General features: G+C 37.3%; 3 protein-coding genes across 6 annotated transcripts in view; 2 read left to right on the top strand and 1 right to left on the bottom strand.

Moving 5' to 3' along the window:
• Nucleotides 1-7,455: 7,455 nt before the first annotated feature.
• LOC131678508 (uncharacterized) lies at nt 7,456-9,102 on the top strand. Its single transcript, XM_058958705.1, has 4 exons — nt 7,456-7,741; nt 7,875-8,146; nt 8,650-8,814; nt 8,872-9,102. The coding sequence occupies exons 1-4, from the start codon at nt 7,552-7,554 to the stop codon at nt 9,082-9,084; spliced, it is 840 nt and encodes a 279-aa protein (XP_058814688.1). The 5' UTR covers nt 7,456-7,551; the 3' UTR covers nt 9,085-9,102.
• LOC131678507 (iron-sulfur protein NUBPL) lies at nt 9,082-10,292 on the bottom strand. 2 transcript variants are annotated; one of them, XM_058958704.1, is made up of 3 exons: nt 10,060-10,292; nt 9,691-9,992; nt 9,082-9,635 (listed from the first exon to the last, which is right to left on the bottom strand). In XM_058958704.1, exons 1-3 carry the CDS (start codon nt 10,150-10,152, stop codon nt 9,098-9,100), a joined length of 933 nt encoding a protein of 310 aa, XP_058814687.1. In that variant the 5' UTR covers nt 10,153-10,292; the 3' UTR covers nt 9,082-9,097. The 2 variants fall into 2 exon arrangements, with proteins under 2 accessions (XP_058814687.1, XP_058814686.1); XM_058958703.1 differs by having other exon boundaries at nt 10,051-10,292.
• A 3,759-nt stretch (nt 10,293-14,051) lies between these two features.
• LOC131678509 (serine/threonine-protein kinase GL21140) overlaps nt 14,052-25,345 on the top strand; it is a 97,914-nt gene continuing 86,620 nt past the window's right edge. Inside the window, exon 1 of one of the 3 annotated variants that reach the window (XM_058958706.1) lies at nt 14,052-14,553. The gene's annotated coding sequence lies outside the window, so the exon portion shown is untranslated. Of the gene's footprint in view, nt 14,554-14,578; nt 14,900-25,345 lie in introns of those variants that run through there. The other 2 variants (XM_058958708.1, XM_058958707.1) reach the window with 2 other exon arrangements.

Raw genomic sequence — 25,345 nt, forward strand, 5'->3', positions numbered from 1 at the left:
GGTAATGTCTGCGACATAACCGGAGAGATGTAGAATACATAAGGAACACGTTCTTCAAATATGTTGATACTCATTAGGATTTTCGGACAAAAGCTGATTTGGGCGAGGAATATTTCAAATTATTCTTTACAAAAATGATGGTGGTCCTGAAAAGGACCGGTTTTGTTGGCGTTGTTGGCCTTGGTGAGGGAGATGGCTAACGATGAAATTAATTGTTAGCATGAGGAAGTCGCGTAGTACTGGCCAATGGAAGAACAGATAATAATTGATTCCTGAAAATCAATTTTTCTTTATTCATGTAAATTATACATACTTACAAATCTAACAGAAGATTCCTGATCATATTTCTGAATCATTAGTGCGAACATTGTGTAATTTGGTTAAGTACAATGAAAGTTACAAACTTTCCAAACTCGACCTTCTGTTCATTCAGAAATATTGAAATGGGGTGTCGTGGTCACAATAAAAAAGATGGGTGGGTAATGTCTGTCACATAACCGGAGCGTCGTGATTTCAATTCGAGACGTTAATTTAAAACTAATAATATTCAACAGAATCACGTTTGAATGGGAAATTTTCAAATAATTCTCTATGGTAATAATGGTGGTTCTGAAAAGAACCTTTGGTATCGGCGTTGGTGTTGATGGTGATGCGCTGGATCGTTGGATATTTTTGGCATGATAGTTACGTGCCTGGCGAACTGTTTTGTAGCCTCGAACAAAACGACAAGACTGGCTTCTTCGGGTACCATTACGGCTGAACTTTATAAGCTTAGCTCGACTTTGAAATCCTGCACAATCTCACGAATCAGACACTGGTAGGGCCATTTTGTTTGCTACTAGCACGGAGCTGCACAAAAAATCATTTAATGCAGTTAGTTCACGGGGGCTGCCAAAAAGCTTGAATAGAAGCATGCGACTTCAACGTTTCTCTTAAACACATGCAACAACACATTCGTTTTGGTAATACTGATAATAACAGTAGAAAGGAATGGAAAAACAGTGCACGAAACGAGCGAGAGGATAATTTAAATTTTTGTTCCGTGTGCAAGCTACTTCTTTCCACCCAACGTATTATGTTGCTTGTTGAAAATTTGCTACACACCTTAAAATAAAAGTTTCAGTTTAACTCTCACTAGAACACAATTGATTGGTCCTGAAAAGAACCGTTGCTTTTATTGTAATTTACGCCCACTCCCACAAACCGACCAAGTAGGCATCAGTGGCTTCATTACGGCTGAGTTTTGTAAGCGTAGCTCGACTTTGAAGTAATACACAACCTTACGAACCAGACGCTGGAATGTTAGCCAGCGGATTAGTTGCTCCGTTGCCCTTTAGTTGGGGCGAAATACTAGCATGGCGACAGTTCCTGATCGGTAGTTGGTTGCGATGGGCCACCAGTAGCTGGGCACTTTTGCGGACCGTCATCATCGCCAACTGCTTTCCTCCGGTGGACTGGCTGCTTGCTAGTGCTTGAACGAATACGAATGATGAGAAAAACCGACCGACCAATATTCATATATGAAAACACAAGAAAGCACTACTATCGCTCTCCCGCTCGTTTTCGTGCCATTCCTGTGCCTTTCCTTTCCGTTCGGCTACCAATACTAGCATAACCAAAACGAATATTCTGTCTTTCCATCGCCTTCAATCTAGTGGCCAGTGCTAGCAAACTTGCATGTTCAGTTTTTCAATAACAACATTCCAACAATATTTTCAAAGAATGTTGCAGATTTGAAAAGAAGGAAGGAGAAGATTTTCACAAACTTAAATTCTTTTGTTTTATTTGTTAGCGCTGATAAAGGCTATTTAGTTTGCTACTAGCAAGGAGCTGCACAAACAAATCGATTTATGCAGTTAATCAATGGAGGCTGCCAAAAAGTTCGAATAAAAGCATGCGACTAGTGTACTTTGCATGTTCTATATTTTATCAATACTAGAGAGGATCAATAAAATAATTCAAATTGTTATAGCGACATGCAATTGTGGCAACACTGGCCATGAGATGGTGGGGGAACACGCACATTCGTTTTAGTTATGATGGTAGTAGCAGCAGAAAGGAATGGAAAAGCAGTGCACGAAAACGAGCGAGAGAAGATAATTTAAATTCTCTTTCTTTCTTTCCACACATCGTATTTCTTATATTGCTTTCTGAAAATTATTTGTTATACACCATAAAATGTAAATTTCAGTTTAACTCTTATTAGAACACAATTAATTGGTCCTGTAAAGAACCGTTTATTGTTTTATTGCGGGAGCATAATTCAGACGCACTCCCCGCGGACACGGTGAGCTAGAAAGCACTATTTTGCATTCTCGAACAAACCGACCAAGTAGGCATCGTTGGCTTCTCGGGGCATCATTACAACTGAGCTTTGTAAGCGTAGCTCGACTTTGCAGTCCTGCACAATCTCACGACCCAGACGCTGGAACGATAGCCTACTCTGTTGCCCTTTAGTTGGGGCGAAATTCTTGCAGGGCGACAGTTCCGATGAGTCACCAGTAGCTGGGGCACTTTTTCCGTCCGTCGCTATTGCCAACTGCTTTCCTTCGGTGGACTGGCTGCTTGCTAGTGCTTGAACGAATACGAATGATGAGAAAAACCGAACGACCAATATTCATATACGAGAAAGCACTACTATCGCTCTCTCGCTCGTTTTCGTGCCATTCCTTTCCGTTCGGCTACCAATACTAGCATAACCAAAACGAATATTCTGTCTTTCCATCGCCTTCAATCTAGTGGCCAATGCTAGCAAACTTGCATGTTCAGTTTTTCAATAACAACATTCAAACAATATTTTCAAAGAATGTTGCAGATTTGAAAAGAAGGAAGGAAAAGATTTTCACAAATTTAAATTCTTTCGTGTTATTTGTTAGCGCTGATAAAGGCTATTTAGTTTGCTACTAGCAAGGAGCTGCACAAACAAATCGATTTATGCAGTTAATCAACGGAGGCTGCCAAAAAATTCGAATAAAAGCATGCGACTAGTGTACTTTGCACGTTCTATATTTTATCAATACTAGAGAGGATCAATAAAATAATTCAAATTGTAATAGCGACATGCAATTGTGGCAACACTGGTCATGAGATGGTGGGGGAACACGCACATTCGTTTTAGTTATGATGGTAGTAGCAGCAGAAAGGAATGGAAAAGCAGTGCACGAAAACGAGCGAGAGGATAATTTAAATTCTCTTTCTTTCTTTCCACACATCGTATTTCTTATATTGCTTTCTGAAAATTATTTGTTATACACCATAAAATGTAAATTTCAGTTTAACACTTATTAGAACACAATTAATTGGTCCTGTAAAGAACCGTTTATTGTTTTATTGCGGGAGCATAATTCAGGCGCACTCCCCGCGGACACGGTGAGCTAGAAAGCACTATTTTGCATTCTCGAACAAACCGACCAAGTAGGCATCGTTGGCTTCTCGGGGCATCATTACGACTGAGCTTTGTAAGCGTAGCTCGACTTTGCAGTCCTGCACAATCTCACGACCCAGACGCTGGAACGATAGCCTACTCTGTTGCCCTTTAGTTGGGGCGAAATTCTTGCAGGGCGACAGTTCCTGATCGGGTTGCGATGAGTCACCAGTAGCTGGGGCACTTTTTCCGCCGTCGTCATCGCCGACTGCTTTTCATCGGTGGACTGGCTGCTTGCTAGTGCTTGAACGAATACGAATGATGAGAAAAACCGACCGACAGATATTTATATAATCGCGCTAATATGCACTACTATCGCTTTCTCGCTCGTTCTCGTGCCGTGCATGAGCCTTTCCTTTCCGTCCGGCTTCTAATGGCCTAACCAAAGGAATATGCCGTCTTTCCCCCACCAAGTGCTCTCGTCAAGCAACCCAATGCGAATAACCATACGAACAAACATGTAATGGACCTATATATAAACTTTTCATTATTTTATTGTTCGGTTGGTCTACCATAACGACGGCTCTGTGCGGGATGGGCTGAAAATTTTCACTTTTCCGAGTCGTTTTCGAAAGATTTTTCAAAACACATTTTTTTTGTTATTAGTACATGTTATACATACTTCAAATTTTAATACAGCATAGAGGAACATATTTGCAACAAATTGGTCTAAAAATCAAATCATTCTGTTAAAAGTTATTAACGTTCAAAATCTGACGCGGCGCCGCAGCCGATATTTTGAAACGGGACCCCTATATAGAAACCTTAAATGTATTCTACATTAAAAAAAGGAACAAGATTTACACAGATTAAATCTGGCGATTAATATACACTGATGGGAATTGTTTGCCGACGAAACCCAACAAAATTGGGTAATTAATCGGTCGACCTCGAAGCACCCGATTTAGTCGACTGGGAAATTTCACAACTGTCAAATTTTCTATGGGGTTTTGAAACAACCAAACGTTTAAACTTCACGAAAGACTGTATCAAACCAAAACAAACTAAATTGGTTTAGTTGAACATATACTTCTGTTTGCATTGTTGAAACAAAATAAAATTTGTTAGATCGAACAGATCCCTTTGTTAAAAACCCACAGAATCTTTGTTTGATTTCAACTAAATTAGAGTTGAAACTATTGAAAAGCCAACAAATAAAATTATTGGTAATTTCAAGTAACAGTATTGATTGAATACTGTTTATCACTATATCAAACAGGAAAATTGTTAATTAAAACCAAAATTTCTTTATTTTTGCTGATTTTTTTCTTCGTGTGGGAATTTCATCAATGCAACTGAAGTTGAAGATACGTAATCGAACTTTTTTCGCTTTTTTTTGTACGCAAAATAGCAAATAAAAAATATTTTAAAAATTTGAATTATTGGAAGGTGTTTCCATTGAACTACCTTGATCCCAATCCTTTTGCCGGAATGACTGTCAAAAATGCTAACCCCAGTGGCCAAATTCACTATCAAGGAAGACCGATAATGTCAAATTAAGATGTGTTTACATTTTCGTAGAAAATCAATAAAAAAATATTCTGAATTTCTAAGGGTTGAACATATGTTATATTAGAAAGATGAGCTCTATCGGTTTATGTAATAAAAGAGGAATATTGTTCTTCATTTAAGGACCCAATTGATCTTTGAATTTAGAAGTATTTGTAACAGTTATATACCATGCCAAAACTTTTCAAACAGAAATTATATAAGTGTAGCACATAAATATCTTTTCATAACAGTTTCCAGAATAAATTTATTTGCGCATTTTTGTACATCTCAAGCATTTTCACGACGGATTTAACTTACACATTTATTAATTATTCAAAAAAAAGAAGTCGAAAATGTGTATCACACAGGCATATTGTATTCAAATTAGAAACTGTAATTCTTGATATAATTGGCACAAAAGATTAAGGTTTTGGTATGTTGTGTTTACAATCAATTTTTTACACTAAATGATACAACGTAATTCGAACGTGTACCAAAGAAAAACATCGCAAAGAACTGTACGCCGAATAGCGCAAGTAATTTTGCTCCTAATTGGCGCGAAGTACAATTGGCAATTTTTCATCTAAATTACTATAGCTGAATTTCCACAAAACATCGACTGACAAGAAGGAATGTTTGAGATCAAAGTTAACTGCACTTAGGGCATGTTCAGGAGCGGTTTATTTTGTATAGGAGTTTCAAAGTAGAACTGGAACTGAAACATTCACATCCCCAGCAGAGCGTTTTGTTTTATAATTTCGAACAGCTTTGTTTTAAAAATTTAAAACTGTTATACGACGCCGTTCTATTTATTGCTGATTTTAAAACACGTTTAGAACTGTGTTTTAAATACGTGCAAAGTTTTCAGCACAGGCACTTAGACCCGATAGACTGCGGAAAAATAAATTTGAATGCAGTGACGCTAAAGGCACGGCGTGACATGAATTTTAAACTGAATAGAACATACGCTAAAACTGCTGCTGGGGACAGCAAGTTCTAATTTTAAAATTTTTAGTTTTATATAATAGAACTGTCAAAATTATGAATCTAAAACTGAAACACTCCTGAACATGCCCTTACCCGGTCAAACCATTCGGAATTTGATTCGGAATCCTGAATGGAGTCAGTATGGATTCCAAATCAAATGCAACTACCGATTCTGAGTCGGAATCGGTTGTTGCATTTGATTTGGAATCCATAATGACTCCATTCAGAAATCCGAACCGGTTCCGGAATGAGTTTAACTGGGTATGTTTGGTAGTGAATGCTTTGCTTCTCACTTCATTGTTGTACAAACTTCAAATTGGAAAAAATGTATTTAGCGTGTTTTCTCAACAATCGACTAAAAGGTTCAAAACAAAACAGAAAATAATACTAACAATTCTTGCCTATCATAACTATTTGTCCATACTAGGTGCTATCATCACGGGTAATGACAAATTCAAACCTAGATTCCTATTCCTAAATATATGCATTTTTAAATCAATAAATCAATCAGTGAACAAGCATAGAAGCTAGAACAAACCTCGTGTGTTTTTTGAAAAGGGCCAAAAAGTATGCTGTCAAAATTCACTTTGAGGGGAAATTCCGAACAAACCATTAGTCGTCGACTATAAATCTTAACAATAGACGAAAGAGAAAACTTTTTTCTTCCATAAAATGTAGACATCCGTTCTCGGCGAGTTACGGTTTGTCCGGAATTTTCTCTCAAAGTGAATTTTGACAGCATTGGCCGTTTACAAAAAACACGTGAGACACTTTTCCGAAAAACCAGTGTAAACATTTGAATGAAAATACGTTGAAAGTCACCATCGCACACAAGTTCGCATGCAAGAATCACCATCGCATCAAACTTACATGCAAGCTCCGTATGCCGATTGCTGGGCGACCGCAGCGCCAGCTAGTGACAGGTTGCTACTTGTCGATAACATTTCAAAGTAACAGTTTTATTTCTAACACACATTGAAAACTTGACTTGGATGTCAGTTTTCGAAGATATAATTTAATTATATTTTCAGTCGCATCGCTTGCTTGTGAATTCTGACTAAATGCATACCCACTGCCTAATCCGTGGTACTTATGAGAGTGTCACTGAGTCGTGGGCTTCCGTTAAAGGTGTATCACATCAACACTTTCTTACGGAAAAGATGGACGTGGCCCGCAATTATGGCTCTCAAGCCAAGCTCTCGCTTTTTTAAATATTAGTTAAACTTTGAGTGGAAATAAGGTATTTTCGGGTATAAAACTCAAATTACACGTCCAACTCATAATGAAATACAATATATTTAACCAAGGGTAAATTTAAAAAAAAATGTTCCAAAAATTCATACATGTGACACAAACATCTAGATAAAATAAAGAAAAAAAACACGAAAGTCTGGAATTATCTAGTTTCGAAATTTGGAATTCTAGAGATTTTAACCAATTTTTTTCCATGTGGCATCACTGTGAAGTGGTTTGACGAAGATTTTTCTTATAAATGTAAACCGTATTCTACTTTATCGACACCCAGTGAAAAAGCCACATACTGTCAAACGGTGTTACATTCTGTCAGCAAATGCATAAACAAACCACGTGCCTTTCTTTTAGTCGTTTCAGTCCTCTACCCGCTTATATCTCAGCAAGAAGATTCCATTATGGATCTTTTTACAATAGATACCGTTGGATCCAGTGGAAGTACACATCATTCGCCGCAAAAAACACTACTGCCATCTTACCAACGTGTTTTGAATTTTTCGAATGATTCATCAGAAAAGATTGTTCGTCAGGAATGTGCTCCAAAAATTCAACCCGAAGAAAGTGACGCCGATGATGATGATTATGGAGGTTAGTTTTTACTAATAATTTTGCACTTTACTAATCGAACGAGAGCCTGGTGGATAAATCCTTTGTTAGGACAAGTAGAAAACTAGTCGAATAATTTAGTTGACATTTTGAATAATAAAACTTTAACCTGCAGGGCTTCCACCGCCAAATCAGGACATATTCGATATTCTTCAAAACACTGGAACGCACAACGGTACCAAGCGGAAACATAAAGATGAAATTGCTCTCGACTTCATGGCAGACAGTCGCTTGACGCGCTTTGCTCAGGCTGCAAAATTAAAGGAACTAGCCATCACCGATGTGGACCAGCACATGAAGACAGCTGTTATTACACCCGCAACAGAAAAGCAAGAGAACTTGGCTACACTTTCTATGAGTGATCGCCGGATCAAGGAACTGAATAGGGTAAGTGTTGTAAAATTGAAACCTCGTAATTCTTCCTACAATGATGATATATTCGACAACTGAAATTGTTCTTGCCGTTCACGGCTTATTCGTACGACTCCACCCGGTTCACCCACTCGTAGTAATCTTAATGGAACATTTGTACCTAAAGCTGTTGGATTCCATTGTAAGGCCTACGGGATATTAAAATATGTCCTATCGTTGCAGCGGACGGTTCTTGGAGGCAAAGATACAGTTATCTTCGAAAACTGCATTTTTTCCAGCAACCGTTTTCTGCAATGAAAAGACGTACAGGTGAAAGGCTAAAGGTTGTGATTTTAAAGCTCAAATCTCTACCGATGCTCTTTCTTCACATATTTTTTACAAGTGGGATTTTTGGATCCGGGTGCTGAATACGTCGGAGGCTTAGAACACGTGATGTCTCTTTAGTAATCTGATCCGCGTAACAAAATCTTATTTGTACTTTCCAGTAGACAATTCTACTAAAAATGTTTGTTTTCCAGAAAGAGCGAGCCAAAACAAAAGGTGCCAACTGGTTCAATCTGCCAACCCAAGAAATGACTGAGGAGGTTAAAAATCAACTAGAGCTCATTCGCATGCGTTCTGTGCTAGATCCCAAACACTTCTACAAACGAAGCGAGATGAAAACTTTGCCCAAATATTTCCAGGTAATTTTATGCGGTTAACGAACTTGCTTTTTATGCTTATTGATCCCTTCTTTCCAGATTGGTAAAGTAATAGAATCTCCCTTGGACTATTACAATGAGCGTGGGACTAAGAAAAGCAACGCAAAAACACTCGTCGATGAGCTTCTGGAAGATGCTAAGTTTCAGAAGTACAACAAGAAAAAGTACGCCGAAGCACTTGAAAAACGCAAAAAGAAGGCCTATCACAAGGCTGCAATTAAAATGAAAAAATTGAAGAAAAAGAAGAAATGATTGTTCGAAATACCTAAACTGCAGATTGTTTATTGTCTAAAAAGTTTATCACTGCTTTTCCTATGCTACGGTACGCGATTGCGAATTTCGAGTCGGGATATTTCACGCAAAGTGGTGTCCCAGAGTCTCCACACTGCATCACCTCCTTCTCGATAGGGACACTTCCAAGCACTTGCAGCCCAAGCTCACGTGCGTACACTTCAGTGGAATTGGATGACAATTCAATATGGTTGTCACACCTGTCACACACGACATGACTCATATTTTCCACTATTCCTATCAATGGAACCTTCAGCGTTTTGTACATCTCTGCTCCCTTTTTAGTAACCTGCAGGGCTGCTATTTGAGGAGTGCTAACTAGCAAAACGCCTGATATTGGAACATGCTGACTTAAAGATAAATGTACATCTCCCGTCCCTGGAGGTGTATCCACAACGAGAATATCCAGCGGTCCCCAGACAGCCCCTTTAAGTAACCGTTGAATGGCGGACATAACCAGTGGTCCTCGCCAAACTACTGGGCCAGACTCCACCAACAGTCCCATGGATAAACTGAAATTTAGAAACTGAATCACTCATTCCAACAATAAGTCCCGAGTTCTTTTACCACTTAACGCCATAGTTGACCGGTGGTAGCATTAAGTTGTTCTCATCTACCAGTGGGACCTCAGCGAGATTCATCATCAAAGGAACGGATGGACCAAATATGTCCCCATCCAGAATACCCACGTTTTTACCCATATTTGCCAGCGTAACGGCCAAATTGACAGCAGTTGTGGTTTTACCTACACCCCCTTTGCCGGATGAAACTACAACAATGTCGCGAACACCTTTTAATGGTAATCGCTTCGGAAGACTGCGTGCCATTAGTTCAGCCTGGTGGGGATTCGGTTTAGACGAACATTGAATCTGAAATCATTATGATTTTTCGTCCGGTTAAGGGTAGGCAATGAAATAAAAAACTTACTACGCTCACTGCTAATCCGCGAACAAATGTTGATTTTAGAGAGCTTATTTGTTTCTCCAATATAAATATCATAATACGTCGATATCTAGAGATTTGAAACATGTTTATTGTTTCCTTGACTTGATACAAAGTTTATGTAACTGACAAGTTTTCGTTCTGCTGATAAATAAATTACAAATTACAAATTGTATATCCAGTTCATTTATTTTGTGTACCACAATAATAGAACCACCGGGCACCGGTTGATATGCATACTGCAGTTCGACTCGAATTGTTATTTAATTTCGAAAAAAGAGCTGTGCTGCGTTCTCCAGTCGTTGTCGCCAGAGATGCCAGACTTGCAGATAAGTCTGCAAATTGGCAGACTTTTAATTTAAGCTGCAGATTTTTTCGATGACGCAGATATTTGCAGATTTTTTAGCTTGGCTGCAGATATTTGCAGATTTTTTAGTTTGGTTGCAGATATTTACAGATTTTTGAATATAAATGCTTTTGGTTACACTAGCTTTCCTGACATTTTTTGTTCTTCCCAGACTTTTAAAATTATTATTGCAGACATTTGAAAAAAGTACCTGGCATCTCTGGATGTGTGTATACACATAGAAAAAATAATAATTTATAATCAAATTTTCATTTCAAGCAACCATTTTACTGTTTGACTTAGGGCTGATTTTTTCACGTTTTGTGCTTAAGCCAGGTTTAAGCGTACTGGCGAAGCTTGTTTAAAAGATGGGCAAGGGTGAAGAAATCGGCCCTTAACGACAAACTAAATTCAAGTTCAATTCAAACATTGTTGTTATTTTTAATAGCAAAAAAAATGTGTGGTATACACGATTGAGGAAATTTCAACAAATATTTCCTTTGAAACAAAGAAAATGTTTCTTGTTCGTTTCTGTCATTCTCGATGACAAGCAGAATCATGGTAAGTTTAACCAAAAGGTTCAGATTGGGTTTGACACATTTTCGTTAAAATGGACAATGAAATTGAGGGAAGAAATAAGTTTTGGCTTTGAAAGAAATGGGATGTTTTTTGTTCTGTAAATCTTGAACGTTGTTCAGGAGCGGATCCCGAAAAATTTTTTGGAGGGGGTCCAAAATTTCGATTTTGAAATGTTCATTGTACAATACGTAATATGTAATACCCTCATTTAATTAAAATCAGCTTTAGTGAAAGAATCTGATTTGGAATGTTTAAGAATTTAGAATGAATTAAAAAAAGAAACTGCTTTAAAATTTCTCATGAAGTTAAAAATATTCGGGGGGGGGGGGGGGGGGGGGAGTCCGTATTTTCCGGTTTTAAAACTTTAGTAAGTAGATAGTATAATATAATATGATAAATATACGAAATCCAATTTAACATTTTTATTTACAGGCGACATGCACGATCGACGCCAGTTGATTGCGGTCTAAAAGTTCAATTCCTTTCGGGATCGGGGGCACCGTGAAGTGATCCGGGTAGTTTGAGGCCTGCATTGTCGACAGGAGATAAAAAGCAGCTGATGTCACGATTTCTGAAGTACGTTACTTGCACTATCGGTCGTTTGTACACTTCCAGAAACTAATGGGACATTAAATCACAACGATGCGGAAGTATTAACGAAGATGGTTGGTAAAATGCGCAGAGCGACACTAGATGGTAAGTTTTGTGATTGCCTGACATATACCCAAAATCAGCAACATATGTGCGTGTGTTCTGAATGTCTCGTTTGGGAATATAATTTACAATGAAATTGATTGTAGAAACAACAAATTTGATTGTATATTCATTGTACATTTTTCAACATATCTAATCTTTTTGCATCGTTTTTCGTTATAATGTAACAATGAAAATCACTGTAATTCCGTTATACATTTTTATTCAGGTATTTCCAAACATAATGACGATGCAACAAGTCCATTATTGTTTGAAGAATCAGGCAATAACAATAATATAGAAATATAAGAAAAGGAACCAATCAACGACCAATGATTTGAAGTCGACATCAATAAAGCACTACATAATAGTAAAATCCTCCTAAAATAACTCACAAGACTAAATAATGCCAAAAAGTAAAAGTCCGGAATGCCAATTCAAGTACATAATGCAGCTAAGCCGTAAAGAAGCAAAGGGCGTGAAAATCACACGTTTAATATGGATTATGCGCCGTTTACTGTAAATTATAACATAATTTTGAAGATTTTTTTTAATGTAGACTTACAAAAGCTTAAAGAATGACGAACAAGGATGCTATTTATACAATAAAACGAAAAACATGAATTTGGCTTTAAGGCCCTAATCATATGTTAGTTGAGATATGTTTTTTGTTTTTTGAAATAAATCTTATGTAAACTTGGCAAACATACATAAGAAAACTGCGGTTTTTTACATCTGGCATATCAAGACAACACCCAAAATGAAAAAAAAAAACTATATGCATTGGATGATGTTTATGTCAAATGAAAGTAACCCTGCGGGAAAACCGGGAAAACATGTATTAATTTTTTTCTGACAGGGCATCATTTGTCGTGAAATTCGATATGTCAAATGCTTCTGATAGTGTCAAATCCAGACTGTCAACATATTTCTTTATTTAAAATTTTAATATTATTTTCACGTTTCCTGAGTTGGAAAAAAAAACTTTATCGATGTATGTAATAAAAAAGATTTTTTTCTCATTTAATGACCCAATTTTGAATTTCTTAAAACTAGGAGGTTACACATTTCAATATTATTTTGTTTTATATAATGAAACTAAAAAAAACTTTGCAGCTAACTTATACGTATACAAGAGGGGATAATATAATATTCGTAAGATTAGGGGGACGGGTCATTTTGTGTGTTCTTTGTATAGTAATGAACTTTATGATTTTTTGAAGGGAGATTGTTGGAGCAATTAATTATTAACTAAGCGGAACATTTTACAAGTTTATTAACTAGAAATAACCAGAGGGAGTGGTTCAATTTTATTAAAATTAGGGGAGATTAATTATGGCTTTTTTTAAGTATTGGTACTGATGGGCATTTCTTAGCGAGATTATATATTGATCAACTAAAACTAGAAGACAGGGGGGCACATAAGTTTTGCGAAGATATTCAAGGGGGAGGTGGGGGGGGGGGGAGTCCTGCATCTGTGTATCAGAGACAGGGGACAAGGCTGAAGGCGGGGGGGGGGGGGGTGGAGAGATATAAACTTTCGGTTTCCGGCATCGGGAATCAACGGCCAGGGATTACAGATTCGGACGGATGAATCATGTATTGGGACGCCGGCGGTCTTCCTCGAGCCGGCAGGGGTTCCTTCAGACGATTTCGTAGTACGGCTCAGATACGGATCGGAAAAAACACATCGCGTTGCCACAAGCACAGATACCGCCATCCACGAGCCCAATACGCCGGGGATGAGCGTCCAGCGTGTAGTGATTGGACATGAACCGAGACATCACGCGAATGAAATCCCGACCCACATCCATCCCCCTGAAACAAGGTTTCGTCGATACCTTAGGAATTATCGAATGTTGCCACCTTCCCAGTTCACCTCTGCTCCATGCAGTTTGCCAACTTTCGAGGGTTCTCTGATGAGTGATACTGAAAAATTCGCTGAAGCTTATACGAAGGTCTTTCATATATGTCACCTTGTAAAGCGCCCGCCTTAGCTAAAGAGTCCGCTTCTTCATTACCTGGAATGGAGCAATGTATGCAAATTGTTGTATTTGGTTTAATGGTATGGATTATTATCAGTGTAGAGCGAGATTTCTTCGAAAAAAAAATCCCAGCTCTATTTTCGAAAATACAATTTTGACGTATGTCACTGATTGTCATTCAGTTGTTGACAATCACGAACATCACACAAATCGTTTGATTGTGTTGGATCGGTTCCTGCGGGGAATAGGTACGCATGGGTCGTGTCGTGTGTGGATGCTTTGCGGGGAGCTTTCCGCACGACTTTTCTCTTTTACGACAAGATGGGGCATGGAGCAGCGTTTGCCACTGATTGTTCGCTCATTGCATGGGTTGGGTTGGCGTTGGGGAGTCGACGTCGCCGCGGTTTGTGCTGTTGTGTCAGTTTTGTGTTGCCTCTCGATTCGATCGTGTGTCGTTTGCTCGTGGTGTAGTTTTCCTCCTGAATATAATTACTGCAATCATCATTCTGCTGAGACTGTTGTCTGTGAATCTGATTTTTTTCGCTGCCCACCATCATTCCAGAGTGTAGAAGACATCTGCGGGGCCGTGTGTGTTTAGCGAATTTTTTAACTACGAGATTTCCGGAGTGTAAAGTTTGAGCATTGTTCTAGTGCACGGTATTCGGTCAAGTCTTGCGTACAAATTCCGGTTCGGTTGAGTGGGGGAAATCGAACAAGAAAAGCTTTCGCGAATCCCGGTCCAGTTTTTGCGTGTTTCTTGAGTGCTGTCGCGTGCAGATTTTTGGAAAGTTGCGGTATTTCTTGGCGGAAATTTCCATTTGGAAGTAATATAAAATAACGAAAAATTACATCCAGTGTGTCGCTGCTGCTTGTCTCCTCCTATCGGTAAGCAATGGTCCGACAATGGTTTATATGACGAAACACATCCATTATGGATTACTGAAATCGTTGAAAAGTGGCGTGAAAGTATAGTGAATTCTCATTATCGCTCTGAAAACGCAGTCGAACGGCGGCCAGTAAACCACATTCCGTACGTATACGTGCTGTGCTTATCGAGGGTGCACGGAGGATGCAGTAGTAGTTCATATTTTTCTTAAATTAATTTTACCGTTTGCCCCGTATCCCGAGAACTATCAGCATTGACATCGCCGCCGTCATCATTGTCGTCATCATCATCATCTTTATCGTCGAACAAATACAAAGGAATAGCAGAATTCAAATAGCAGTAATCGTATGTATGCGATAACATGTTTATTTCCTATCTGTCGTACCTATGACATTTTGCTGGAATATGTTTACTTTGTTGGGACTGGTGACAGTAACGTATAGATCTGCCAGGGTGGCCGATTGTGTACGCTGGTTGTACAAAAAAGGCATCGGATTATCAGTTTTATTTTAGTAGGAATATAAAGAGCTAGTGCGGTCTCGTGTTGTTTATGACATTAAAAAGGATAAAACAAATATTTAGATACCAGAAAGATTCGCCTCAATATTACTCGTTAAAATTGTCATTCTTTCAAAATAATGCATATTATTTAGTCCAAAGTCCCTCTAAATGATTCTAATGCTATTTTCTGTTTTAGAATCGAGTTGCCCTAGGCTCGCTCTAATGTTTACAATATCCATGCAAAAGTGACAGTTCCGAGCGAACCTAGAGCAACTCTGATCTAAAAACGAAGATAAATATGGTCCAATCGGACCTCTAAGAGCAGTCGGATGGGTAATTCATGCTTTGCAAAACTAGAATCTGTGTACAATATATATAACACCTTTGCGCAAAACTACTTCAAATATTGTTACACTGTAAAGTTGGTTATACATTCTAAACGTAAAGTTTGGGTTGGGCTTTTTCGGCATCTAACGCCAGAAAATAAATCGAAAGGGTGTTCAACGCTTCATAAAATCTTTATAATTATATTAGAATGAGAAAGTTTGCTAAAAACTAAGTGTGAAATTCAGGCAGATCTTTTATCGTATTCATCTAAAAAAATTCTCTTCATGAAATTCGGCAAGTACGAACCTGTAAGTTATTCGTTCAGTTTTTACACCGACAATTTTTTAAACGATTTACGCAGTTTCGAACCACTGACTGATAACCCAGTCCTTTCGGATCAAAACGGCATTTTTCGCTACAACTAGAGGTGCTACCTTAATTGACAAAGTGGTCCAAACCTAAATCGAACATGGTTTGGATATTAATAATAATTAACAGACATACCCGATTGAGTCTTCTACTACAATTGTATTGATACTAAATTTCAAAACTATAAAAAATATTTAATAATTGGAATATGCATGTTACAGAGAGGAAAAAAGGCTTAAATCAACCAGAAGTCACATTTAAAAGTTTTTCCATGCATTTCAATCGGATATGTTCCCTTGCAATAATACGATGTGTTCGAATATGCATCTCCTATCCTACCACGCTAACACAACCACGTTGTTGAGTAGGAAGAAATTCCCATTCCTGTCCGCCAGAGCAAAAATGCATTTTTTTACCATAACGCCATGGCTAGACGAAGTGATTTTTTCCCTTTTTTTCATTCATCACCCCTTCCTGCATCACTACTGCCACGGTCGGTTTCTCCTGCGATGAAATATTTTGCCCGTGGAGTCATTTCTGACCAAAAATATGCTTGCCGTGCCAAGAACGCGTTCGCCATCAGTAATCTAAAAATGGAGACGATGTGACGGCAATCCCGCGTCTATTTCATAGTTTGTTTTAAATGCTTTGAATAGATGCAGTGGGGAACAAATCCCGTTGGCGTATATTTTCATATCGCGGAATTCGGGCTACCATTTAGTTATTTCATGTTATTTCTCAAAATATTTTTTTCTTAATTTTTGGAATGATGTGCCATTTCCCTTAAAATTTAGGGCAAACGAAAATGTGGAAAAACATGGATATCTACTTGTCAAGGAATACGTCTTTGGTAAGCATTTGCACTAGAAAGTTAAAAACATCTTTTTCTTTGGTGTTTTTTAATTAGAAGAAAAATGTTTTTCTGGTCATTTCGACACAGGGCCTAAGTCGCAATGTACCTAAATGTAGAAAAATCTGTTTCAATATTCGACGATGGTTCTCTAAATGTAGCTTATATTGTAGGTATAAAATATTTTATGAAAATGTTTTTCCTAAAGCATATATGGTTAAGCCTATTTTATTGCTTGTAGAGCCTAGATTTCCACTGCGATTTGTGGTATGACTCAATTTGATGTTATGCCCTGCTTTTCCTCCATAATTGTAATATGAAAGGCCATGTCTGATTTTGCGTGTTATCCCAGTTAGAATCAACTAGTTTAATGAATTTGATTGCTTTACTAGGACTTGATTGCTAAATCTTAGAGCGCTGTAGGGCCTCTTTACCAAGCATTATACTGCCTATAATCGCAAGTTAGTCCCATGTAGATAGGGAATCCCATAGAACATGGGATTATGGGCAGTATATAACTGTGACTAACAAGTGCACTGCAATAACAAAGTAAATGCTCTGCTGTCTCATTCTCAAATTGCTTTTTGATTTTTTCTTATTTTATGTAGATGATATCTACCAAGGTAGTAACCGATAAACAAACCAGTTATTATTCTAAAGTTCCTCTTACTTAGGTAGAGTAAAATTCGAACGGCATTGGCAATCTGCTTTATACATTTTCTTGCATGTTTTACAGTATCTGTGGCATTGTAGTTTGATTCTACTATAGACATTTCCTATTTTCTATGTTCTATATTTAAAGTACAATTTGGGACTCCACAGGAAGGTTCCGGACAATGTTGCAAATATTCTTCGCCAAACTAGTTCACTCGTTCATCTTCAATACGATACTCGTCGGGTTTGTTCACTTATAACTCGAATAACACTGAGCCGTTCGCTACACGGGAGCAACGAACCACGCAAATCAATGATAAAAAAATCAAGAAAATTTAGATTGGGAAGTAATACATTAAGAGCCTCTCTTTGTTTACTTTCTCTTTCGAATATTACGATATTACTACAACAATTTGCACTAATTTTCGAATACATACCAAAAGCCAGTGGTTTTGACTAGAATATTATGTAATGAGTTGAGTAATAAATGTTGAAACGATCGAGTAATGAATACAAGAGAAAGACCACAAAGAGAATTTCTTTATTACTTATGTCCTAATCTAAATTTTCTTCAGAAATATCCTAATCTGATGCCAGCTCTTCGTTGCTTGTCCATATCGTTGTCTGTTCGAATTTGTCAGCGATTCTAGGGGGCCGTGAAAATGTTTCTGGAATTCCGGTCTTTTCGGTTAAATATTGAAATTTAACCCTCAAAAAGGCAACGGGTCCTAGAGGCCTGCCTAGTTACAGTTCTCTAGATTGAATGAACTAGTGATTTGAAATACACATGATCGGGCGTTTTTGAGGGTTTTGCAACAAATATAAAATATTATATTAATAGTAAACAAAATCGATCTTCACAAATAGTGTTATATCGTCGCCTTCAGCTGCGTACAGCAATGAACTAGCCACAGAAAATAAGTGCCTGTGAAGCGGGAATATTTATTTTGGATTGACTTTAAAAAATTCTCTGTAATCTATAGTACCTACATGAGGTTGAACTGTTATTAAAAGTGAAGACGGATCTTAATCTCAAGGAAGTGATATACATACAGTTACACTACGTAAAAACCGTGATAGATAACGCTTAAAAGTTTAGTCCAGGTAGAAAACTTAATTGCAAAGAATAAAATGCAACGCGGCGTCGAATATGACAACGTTAAAACTGGGATCCTAAATATATGGATGACAATTGATTTGTAGTGCCTACTATAACCAATATTAGTCACAGTTTTCAATAAAACACGATCAATTAACCACCAAGAACTAACTCTCTGTATCAACAACGATAAAACAACTGATGATCTAGTATCTCCAAACCAACAACCAGCTCAATAATTGGCGGATTTGTTACAGTGACCCGTTGGATCAAGATATGGGCGCAAACGATAACACTGGAGAAGGCAAATAGGCTGACTCGCAAGCTATGGTCGACAACACAGCCAGAGCCGTAGTGCGGTTCTGTGGCGCCCTTCGCGGGGTCTCAGTTGTTGTTATTATAGCTCTCTTGTTCAATTTGAATTTCTAATAAAAAATTTAGTGTGCACTTGGGAATGGCGCACTTATCCTGATTAATTTTGTGGACTTCTCTTCGCTTAGTTAATGAAGCAAATCATGATTTCAGTAAGATACTCGAACAGAAAAGTAATGTGTATTACAACGTTCCTGAGAAAAGATGTCTGGTTTAAGGAATAATTTTACATAGACATGTGAATGCAACAAAAGTTGTATAACATTCCACTGACACAAACTGGATGGGCAGGACCTCGAGCATGAGCATGATGACCGTACAATTCGTAGTTGCTACTCCCTAATTGACCAGAACCAATGAATCAATGAATAGAGCCTGTGAGTTGCTATCCATCCTCAATGTGCACGTTTCGAGAATTCTATACTTTGAAATGCCAATAGCGGCACCGACCCCGTCCTTACAGTCGTCGAGGAAGGGAAGTAATGTTAGTGTAACAAACGTTGATATGGATGCCGTTTATACCTCTGCATCTCCACGTTTGCCATGAGAAGGAGGTTTTGTTAGTAGAATGGGGTAAAGAGTCTATACAACTCTCAGTAGTGCTAACATGTGTTTATTGCTCTGGGCAACCGGCTGTCGAGAATTTTTGATAGATTTATCGTTTATTGAATTAATTTTGAAATGTTCGGTTTGCAAAAAAGCAACATCAGCTTTGCACAGCCGACAGTCGGGAGTGTTGCATATTATTTCTTGTTTCATTCCGGCGAAACATGTCATTCCAAAAACAACAATACAATGTAATGAAAAGCGATTACTTTTAGTGTCTGGAGACATTTGTCGATATATCTGTGTAGTTGAAGGTTTCGTAATACACGCATTATTTATGGTGTATAAATTCTGGTATTACTATTAATGCCAATTATGTATTAGGTTCATTCACTGCGGATGATAGATTGTTATGTAATAAATATTCGCGGGTGTTGTTATGCAATCTAAGGCACATTTTAAACGGTATCAAATAAGCCCTAACGAAATACCTGGAATGACTAACTTTGTATGTCGGATATACAACCGATGAGATGTGTGCGGTTTTCTTACGCTAATTACTAGATCAAGACTAAAAAACAAGAACGAAAAGAAACTAACTTGTCATCTTTTGCGTCAATAATAAAGCTACAATATTTTTTCATGATGAAATATGGTTAACGTGACAGTAATATAGATAGTGCATGTACGCTATCCAAAAAACATTCGAACTCTTCCGGACTTGTCCGATCCACAAATTCCAAGCGATTTGAAAATATTAAATTTTTTACTAAGTTGAGGTACACTGAAATGCTGTATGGCCGAATACTATGTATTTCAAAATGTATCTATGAAAATATGCACAGGCGTCCCTTTTCTTCCCCCTTTTCCACTAATCAACTGTTTTTGCAACTGGAAAAACAAATGTATTCACAAAGATCACCTCGAAATTACTAGTATTCGAAAGGATATAAAAAATTGACCTCCGCACTGGTAGGTGAATAGATGCCAAATTGTTCCAAAAACTAGTTATTGTCTATTTTTTGTTCATATTAAGGCATAATAATAGCAATAGCAGCAACAAATAATTTTGGCCAGGGTTTGACCCCCTTCAGGTCTATCATACAACAATCCGAATTGTTTGTTTCTTCACCAACCATTTTATTTATTTCTGGCAAATGGAAATTTGCAAAAACTCCGAAACCCCAATATTCAAAAGGTTCAACCAAAGCTCGTTCGCATTTGACTGTCGATCATTTTATTTAAATTCCAGCCGCAAACTCTAAACTGTATATTCGTGAAATTAGTTGAAGTGTTTGGTGACAACGGACGGAGCATCTATACGAGAGATTGGATATCCAGACCAGTGCAGTGGACACAATTTTTAGGAGCTGTTGAACTGGTTAGTGGATTGTTTGATACAGTGCATATTATTAGATTTTTATAATTATCTTGAATTAACATCTAGTCATACATCGAGTAAAGATAGGTCACCACATTTTTGCTTTATTATCCTCTAACTCATCTTTTCAGTTCTTATACATCACGTAATTTCTGTCTCTCCATTAGTTTTCTTTAAGTTTTCATTTTGCGCCGGGCTCCTTTCCCGTGTATAAATGAATTCTCGTGAAAAAAGACCCAGAGCAAGAAATCCATTTCGAAGGTTCGTCATCGAAGTCTTCGATTCCGGTTCAAAATCAGATTCATTGAGCTCGATCGGACCATATCTGATTTTTTTTCCGGAGCAAAGATTTCGAAAGAACTGAGCCAGAAATATTAGTCGTTACAGATACCTCGAAAGTCCGCCCAGATATGCTCAGACTTATGATCTCCTGTCTTATGTTAGCAAATGACATTACTAGCGACACGACCTTTATGAAAAACTACCGCGTCTACATGTCCGTTCACATAGTTGAGATCGACGGTGTGGTTACCGATTCGATTTGGTCATGCGTAGGATACATGGGGTTGGCTGTTTCAAGGACACTTTTCTCCCGTGAGAAAAATTTGAAGGGCAATCGCTCAGGATGGGGCAAAATTGTATGTCGTTTCAGGATCGTATCGGGTGACTTTTTGCGCGTGTTTTTCGACAAGGTTTCGTTTGCATGCTCGTTCTGCGTCTCATGTTTTATACTGAATACAAGCAAATGGCCCAGAGAATCATGAGGATGAAATCCCTTAAAGAAGCTCTAAGAAATCTTTTGCAGGAATACTAATGCTGAACTGCTCCTATAAACTATACGCAAATGAGATTCCTTGTAATGGTTAACATTTTTCTCTTGGGAGGACACGCAATATTACAGCTCGAGAAATCGCTGACACAAAGTCGAAGCAAACAGCTCCTTGTCTTGGAAATTTGAGATGAAACTAAGATCTTCATACGTTTCCAGAAACAACACATTTTTGCACTATTTTTTTTTGTTTCAATTGTAGATATTTTATCTTTAGGGTCATTCATACTGTGCCGTCATGCGCCGGGTAGGGATTCGAACCCATGTGAAGTGCGTACAAGACATTCTACTTATCAACTACGCTGCGCTAACCCTTTCTTTTTCAGTTCGATTTTGGAACAGTAGTTTATTTTGATTTATTCTTGCTCATTTAATTAAGCAGAAGAAAAAAATGGCTTCCCGTATTTGAAAAGGCCACTGGAACTGAAAACTGTTGTAGTCATATGGAATACAAGACTTTTTAGAAAAAAAAAGAGCATAGAGGATTCATACAACTCAATATACATAAGTAGTCCTTCGAATTACAGTAAACAAAAATCACCAAGAAGGATTAGTAATCAATCGTATTGGGCAACCAATCAAACATTATAAATGCTTTCGATGCGTTCTATCGAAAGAATTAAGTTAGTACTATTCGAGAATTGACAATAACTTTTTTGTTTCAAGAGCTACACATTCATCGTCTTCATCAAAAATGTATATCTTATCTCTGTGAACAACTTAGTTGAAAACCGTATCAATATAAGAAATATAAAAAGCTATATCACAAAAACTTCTTTAAGGGGTCCATCGCAAGTAACCTTACATATCTCGCTACCTTTGCTATGTAGACTGTAGTTAGTATCTTCAGCAAAGTTCTTCACAATAATATTTTGTAGAACTTGAAAATCTCGAGCTACTAGCTAAATTATTTTGCAAACATGAATACACCCCGGTGATTAAGTGTATATTTTAGCACTAATAAAGTTATACACGCGATCTCAAACGTTCATGTTCGCGCGATCGTGCATCGGTCACGTCCGGACATCTCTTCCTCCAGTATTAGCAGCAGTTGAACCAATAAAAAATCACGCTCATATTCATTAGACAACGCGTTCCATCTTGGGATGAGCGGGAACTCTCGTGATATGGGCAAACTAACTTTTTTCTAGCATCCGTATCATACACTAAAAATTAAGGTCAGATCCACGATTCGCGCGCGATCATTCGAGAATACACGAATATATGCGATTGGCCACACAATTAGAAAGTTGAATTTATAGACACTAGTCAAGCGACAAACACGTTAACATACAACCGCTCGATTCCTTCGCGACCATGTACACACATCTACGCCCGCGCTCTCGCAAACATGAAAACACCCCGGTGAGTAAGTGTACGGTTTAGCACTTATAAATTAACAAACTCGGTCTCAAGAGTGAACCTACAAACACCCGTGTTCGTGCGATCATGAATCAGTTATGTTCGGAAGTTCCTGCTCAGCTTAGCAGCCTAGCTCCATGTTTTCATTTGAACCAATGAAAATTACGCTCATCCACTAGACAACACGACAGTGCCTCGTTGGTGACATGACCGGGAACTCTGGTGATATGGAAGAACTAACTCTCTTCTATACACCGAAAATTAAGTATCAGATTCACGGTCCGCGCGCAATCATTCAAAGACATCTGAGTATGCGAATAGGCACACGGTTATAAAATCGAATTTATACATGCGACATACAAACGCCCACGCGGCAGAACACGTTAACGCACAAACGCTTGAACCTCACGCGATGATACACACAATTCGAAAGGCTTCCGGTCTTTCGTTAAACACGAAAAGAGAAGAAACTGGGCTTCCATCTAAGATGGTTTACAATGACGAAATAGCGACTACGACTGCGGCAAAATGCTCACTATTTGCCCGTTACTTCTCGAGTGTTCTCACGACTGATGTGCCATCTGCTATCGAGATCGAAAATGCACTCCGTGATGTTCCCGTTGATGCTGTTGTCATGGATGTATTCACGATTTCAGAACAATCTGTTCTATCTGCAATTCGGAAAACTAAATCGTCGTTTGCTCCAGAACTAAGAGCTATGCCCTCCGCTGTTCTGAAGAAATGTTCCGATATTTAAGCGATCCCACGTCACCCCTTTTTCTATATGTCACTTCAGCAGCAAAAATTTCCTGATGAATGAAAGTGTTCGGTGATGTTTTCGGTGTACAAAAAAGATGGCAAATGCACCCTTTCAGCACGGTGTCTTCCCTAGTAGATCGGTTGAGAAAAACCTGGGGTGGCATTCCGCATCTCGATTCGAGTGACTCGATTCGAAACGTTTTGAAGTCGTTTCGACTAAATTGCGGCATTACGTATCGCATTCGACCAAGCGTTCGAGCTTGTTAGATGGCGGTACTAGATTTCGACTGCCTGTTCGAGCGCAAACTGTCAAATAAGAGTATACTCTGAGAAAATTTATTTTTAATTCTGCTACGCATAAGTTTCATAAAACCAACTTTGGTAAAATTTAAGAATTGTTTTAATTTATTTAGTTTTTAGTTGATTGTTATCGAAATATATTTATATATATATATATATATATATATATATATATATATATATATATATATATATATATATATATATATATATATATATATATATATATATATATATATATATATATATATATATATATATATATATATATATATATATATATATATATATATATATATATATATATATATATATATATATATATATATATATATATATATATGGATAAGTTTCGCAAATATAACATTTTTTCTAGTACACAATAGGGGTGAGAACTTTGAAATAAAATCGATGTTGTCAAACATCGATCCAAAAAGATCCGATGTAATATAGAAATAAGTTTTTTTCCTTTTATGTACGAAAAATAAATTTACTATATAAAAATAAATATACTATATAAAACAATTGATAAAAAACGAATCATTTCGTTTCATTCATGAAAAATAGTTTAGACATCGATGATAACTTTTAGGCACCGTACGGGCCAATCAACGTCAGATTTACAAATAAAATTTTTGTTCATTCCAAATTTTTTTCTTGCATTCTTTAGCTAAAAATATTTGACAGGTATTTTTGTTATGGCTGAATATAATATTTACTTCAAGGTATTAGCTTTCAACTTTTGAAGTTCGAAAAATTGAACATTTTTCAATCGCTGGTAGCTCGGAAAGTATTTGATGTATGGAAAAAATATTAAATTTAAAAAGTTGAGTTGAGAATATTTTTTTATAGATGGATCAATTTTTTTGCTTATTTTTTAAATAATAAAAATCACGTTAAAAATATTGTGTAAAAATTTTGTAGCGGACCTCAAAATGTTTTGCGAGATAAAACCATTATAATATTAAAAAGGGCAATTTCACATTAAATGCTATGTTATGGGCCAGCTTTAATTGAAATATCTCGTAAAGTAATAAGGTTCTCAATATAATTATAAATGTGTTAATAGAATAAAAAACTTATTAGTCCAAGCTTGTTTTATCAATATGTTTCTAACATTTGCAGAATAACAAAAAACTACACTCAAGTTTTTTTTACGCGGTTTTTTTGCGCGGTATTTTTTTACGCGGATTTTGAAATTTACGCGGTTTTCATTTACGCAGATTTTGAAATTTACGCGGTTTTCATTTAGGCGGATTTTGAAATTTACGCGGTTTTCATTTACGCGGTTTTTGAAATTTACGCGGTTTTCATTTACGCGGATTTTGAAATTTACGCGGTTTTCATTTACGCGGATTTTGAAATTTACGCGGTTTTCATTTACGCGGCCTGTATCCCCCGCGTAAAAAAACCTGAGTGTATATCAGATTTTTATTGGTGAG

The sequence above is a fragment of the Topomyia yanbarensis genome, chromosome 2 (assembly GCF_030247195.1).
Source record: "Topomyia yanbarensis strain Yona2022 chromosome 2, ASM3024719v1, whole genome shotgun sequence".
Lineage (NCBI taxonomy): Eukaryota > Metazoa > Arthropoda > Insecta > Diptera > Culicidae > Topomyia > Topomyia yanbarensis.